Source organism: Triticum aestivum, chromosome 6D, assembly GCF_018294505.1.
Source record: "Triticum aestivum cultivar Chinese Spring chromosome 6D, IWGSC CS RefSeq v2.1, whole genome shotgun sequence".
In the NCBI taxonomy this organism is placed as follows: Eukaryota; Viridiplantae; Streptophyta; class Magnoliopsida; order Poales; family Poaceae; genus Triticum; species Triticum aestivum.
This window is the reverse complement of record NC_057811.1, coordinates 68,581,741-68,585,631: the sequence shown is the minus strand read 5'-3', so window position 1 is coordinate 68,585,631 and position 3,891 is coordinate 68,581,741. Positions and strand designations below refer to the sequence as shown.

The following is a 3,891-nucleotide window of genomic DNA, read 5'->3' as shown; positions in this document are numbered from 1 at the left end:
TTGCCTTTCATGTTCATTCACATATGCTTAATACTTCTGAATAACGTACGTCAAGATAACCTAGGGTTCAGGTTTAGTGCATCCTCTGCATGTTCTTCAGACCACTATAATATGAGTTTTTAATAGATATTTTGTTTTTATTGCTTTCTTATATCGTGTTGCGCCTTATCTAGTTGGAATAATCAACATAGATTTATACTTTTTACCGTCTCATTTAGCTCGAGATCGATTCGACATCGTTACAAGCTGAGCATGAGTAATGTTCTACAGCTTGACCTTGAGCTTCATTCAGTTTGAGTTGCCTCGAATTTTAATATGAATTAAACTGATTTGATTTTATGCATGCTTAATGTATTGAGTTTCTTCTTAAATTGACTCAAAATTTTATGTCTGGTTTACCTACACAAGGGCACAATGATGAATTTTACGGAGGATGCTCCTGGTACACAACATCCTTACTTCATAATCACCTATCTGAATGGTGCAGAACATCAATGCTTTGTTAATGCTAAGTCCCATGGTTGTTTTTTGTGTGCAGTAAAGAAAGGCTTTGTTCTCTTAACAAAGATGGAAAGTATAACGGCATACAAAAACCAACGTGGACAACCCAGATCTGGTAAATTGTTTAGCATTTGCTATAATGCATAAAATCTTGGTGTGGGTTAAATAGCTAAACCTTCAAGACTACTAAATCTTTTACAGGAACTCCAGAACAATCTGACACTCCAGTGTCTGCTAATGACATGTGTTCCCTTGCTGAATGGCCATCCCATGCTCGCCGCAACCGTGCGCTACTACAGGATGGTACTTGCTTTCATTTACATTTGTGTCATCATTTCTTACAATCTAATACCGAGTAATACAATTTTTTTGTATGATTTGGGCTGTAGAAGCTGGTGGACAGAAGAAGAAAGTCTGAGGTGTTCTAAAAGGTTTTACATATAAGAAGCGTTTTTGCCAATGGATCTGCAAAGCTAAATATTACATTCTCTGAAAAATTGGGTGGTACAGTAGGAATGAACTATCGTTCGTTCAAGGACGACATGGTAGTCATAATGAAAAGAAAGTTACCACTCATAGGAGTGAGGACGTGGTCGGACACTCACCCTACCATCCATCGACTCATTGTTGCAGATATGATAGTGCGTACAACCTTTTCCACATGTGTTATCTTATTTTACCATCGATAATGCACTGCTTATGTATATTTATTTGTTGTATGCTTTACAGGACAGATGGGACCTAGAAGATACACCAGAAACAGAAGAAAAGATTCTCAAAATTGTGAAAGAGCGATATAGAGGCTGGGGATCAACTCTAAGCTCCACTTACAAGGCATACAAAACAGATGCAGCTAGATTGGCTAATCTGCCGGAAGATTTACAACCAGAAGAGTGGGAATGGATGATTGAGTACTTTGGCACTGATTCAAAATTTCAGGTTATCTCTATGATCACTGTTTGTCTACTATGTGTAAAGATGAAATGGCTAGTCTCATGTTATATTTGGTTTAAATGAATTGATAGGATCGCAGCCAAAAGAATGTCGATAACCGTAAGAAACAGAAGACAAAACACATAATCAGATCAAAATCTTACTCGCAAGTTAGTTTTGAGAAGGTATGAGTCCAACTAAATATGTATGCCTCGTTGCTAAATATGGTGTCATGTTTCAAGCATCTCATTGTTATATTACTTGCAGAGAAACTTGGAAACTGGGGAAGAGCTAGATTGTATTGCTCTGTGGGAACTCACCCACACGAACGATGGAACATGGTCTAACACAGATTCCCAGAAAGTTTACGTGAGTACATTGACTTTTGGTTATTCTATAGTTAGTCAATGATGTGCATCCGGCATGTTTCTTCATCAGATGGGATTATTCATGCGTTGGACCGTGTTATTCTTGTTTCATCTTCGATAGTGTCAATATTGATGCCGCACCTATAATTGTTCCTTTCATTTTTAGGACAAAGCACTTGAAGAGGTTAAAAATAAAGAAACCGAAACTGAAGGTCCACTTTCAAGTGAGCAGAAAAACAATATTTTTCAGACCGCATACAAAGACACTCTAGAATGCAAGTCATCGCAGCCTCGTGGGTACGGATACATGGAGAAAACTTCAACTGGTTCTGAAAGGTTTCATATCCAGATTGAAGAGCAAGCTCGTGCTACAGCAGCCACCCAGGAGCGAAACTCTCAGCTCAGCCAGCAGGTCAACGAATTACAAGATCAACTACAAGCTGAACGTGCAAACACACAAGAGAGGATTAACTTGGAGCGTGCTGAGAGAGAACAACTTGAGGAGAGGTTAAAAGAAGAGCGTGCTGAAAGGGAAAGATTGTTGCAAGAGGAGCGAACATCAAGACTGGAATTTGAAAAAAACATGATGGCAAAGTTTGTAGAATTGAGCCAACAGATGGGAACCCAACAGGTGATTACAGTCATACACTTTTGACCTTGTAAGATTTATGTTGCTTACTTGCGTTGCTAAAAGCGCACTTCTATTTATAGGTGCCTACGAAGAGGGTTGACAACAAAGAAAATAGTAATCCAAACTTGCAAAATATTCTGTTACAGAGATCTAGTCCTAATAAGACTTCAGGTTCAAGGCCAACTGCTATTTCTTCAAATGCGCTCATACAAGCTGCAGCAAGGAATTCTCGAATGTTTAAAGGAATGGCAAGTCACAACCTTGCTTTCTCTTCATGTTCACCTGCATTTTATAGGTCATTAGCCTTCATAATTAGCTAGTTGCTTGTTCTCTTTTACCATGTGTTGTTGCTGCATCGAGTCACAACTTAAACAAAAAATGAATATGTGCTAGCTAGGGACATGAACTTTACGGAAACTATACATCGAGTCACAACTTAAATCAATAGCAGAAGCTTTTATTATTGAGGATTCCAAGTACCAGCTCAAATTATGGTTTTCTTATAATGAAATTAATGTATGTCGTCGCTCGGCAAACTCTGTTGCTCACGAGCTTGCTAGTCTTGGTAGGATGTACAAACCTAACCACTATGTGGAATGGGAGGCCGATGTACCAGCCTTTATGGCTGCATGTGCTTTGGGTGATTCAGCCCAACATCCTTAAGTTATAAAGTGATGTTTTTTCTCAAAAGAGAAGCTTTTAGTAGATGTACTAGTGCTTATGCTTTACACATTTACACTTGTATAATTGTTCTGATCCCTCAGTTACATGCTTGCTGGCACAGTATTAGTCTAGTTAGTTTGGCGATAGTTCTTTTTAACAATGGGGCTAGAATAATTGTATGGCGTATGTTATGTTCGACTCATTAACTAGAACCTTTTTTATTTCTTGATTGCAGGATCCAAAGAACTAGCTGGACTGGACTCTAGATCACAGACATTTTAGTCTTCGCAGTTAATTAGGATGGCGAAATTACATTTGAGTTTCATTTGATGGATATTTGCTATGAGAATTATGAATTTTATGAATTTACATATTATACGTATGGTTTTGAATATTGTAATTGAAAGCCTATATTTTTTTACGGTTGTAATAGGCTATTACCACAACCCACTTTTGGTTGCCACATGCTAGCACCACTACAAATATATTGTTGCATCATATCTCAGTCGCTACGCCTACCTGTTTTGTTGCACTAGGATGTTGCAATGGAGCACTTTATATTGTCGCAATAGCTTGTCACCACAATTTTTTTTCACGATGCGATAACTGTTTCACCACCAAAGTAAGTTTTGTTGAAATAGAGTATCGCCACGGAAGGGTTAAATTGTCGCAATAGTTTCTTGCTACAAAGATTTTACTTGTTGTGATACCTATTTATCACCACCAAAACAAGTATGTTGCAATTTACTGTTACAACGATTGGAGTATTTGTTGCCGTAAGTTAATGCCACAAGT

The 3,891-nt window shown here is 38.0% G+C and overlaps 2 protein-coding genes across 3 annotated transcripts; both read left to right on the top strand.

The window, feature by feature from the left end:
* The first annotated feature begins 341 nt into the window (after positions 1-341).
* On the top strand, positions 342-1,044 carry LOC123141105 (uncharacterized). 2 transcript variants are annotated; one of them, XM_044560337.1, is made up of 4 exons: positions 370-442; positions 539-616; positions 703-804; positions 891-1,044. In XM_044560337.1, the coding sequence occupies exons 1-4, from the start codon at positions 415-417 to the stop codon at positions 917-919; spliced, it is 237 nt and encodes a 78-aa protein (XP_044416272.1). In that variant the 5' UTR covers positions 370-414; the 3' UTR covers positions 920-1,044. The 2 variants fall into 2 exon arrangements, with proteins under 2 accessions (XP_044416271.1, XP_044416272.1); XM_044560336.1 differs by having other exon boundaries at positions 342-616; positions 891-1,039.
* A 1,039-nt stretch (positions 1,045-2,083) lies between these two features.
* LOC123141104 (myosin-11-like) lies at positions 2,084-2,768 on the top strand. The gene is made up of 2 exons (XM_044560334.1): positions 2,084-2,433; positions 2,514-2,768. Exons 1-2 carry the CDS (start codon positions 2,110-2,112, stop codon positions 2,751-2,753), a joined length of 564 nt encoding a protein of 187 aa, XP_044416269.1. The 5' UTR covers positions 2,084-2,109; the 3' UTR covers positions 2,754-2,768.
* The last annotated feature ends 1,123 nt before the right edge of the window (positions 2,769-3,891 follow it).

What these genes read in the sequence shown, in the direction of transcription:
- LOC123141104 (XM_044560334.1), top strand. Translation starts at nt 2,110, where the DNA reads ATGGAGAAAACTTCAACTGGTTCTGAAAGGTTTCATATCCAGATTGAA. An exon ending in AACAGATGGGAACCCAACAG is followed by an intron (nt 2,434 to 2,513) that starts GTGATTACAGTC and finishes TTCTATTTATAG; the next exon opens with GTGCCTACGAAGAGGGTTGA.
- LOC123141105 (XM_044560336.1), top strand. Translation starts at nt 415, where the DNA reads ATGATGAATTTTACGGAGGATGCTCCTGGTACACAACATCCTTACTTC. An exon ending in ACGTGGACAACCCAGATCTG is followed by an intron (nt 617 to 702) that starts GTAAATTGTTTA and finishes AATCTTTTACAG; the next exon opens with GAACTCCAGAACAATCTGAC. An exon ending in CCGTGCGCTACTACAGGATG is followed by an intron (nt 805 to 890) that starts GTACTTGCTTTC and finishes TTTGGGCTGTAG; the next exon opens with AAGCTGGTGGACAGAAGAAG.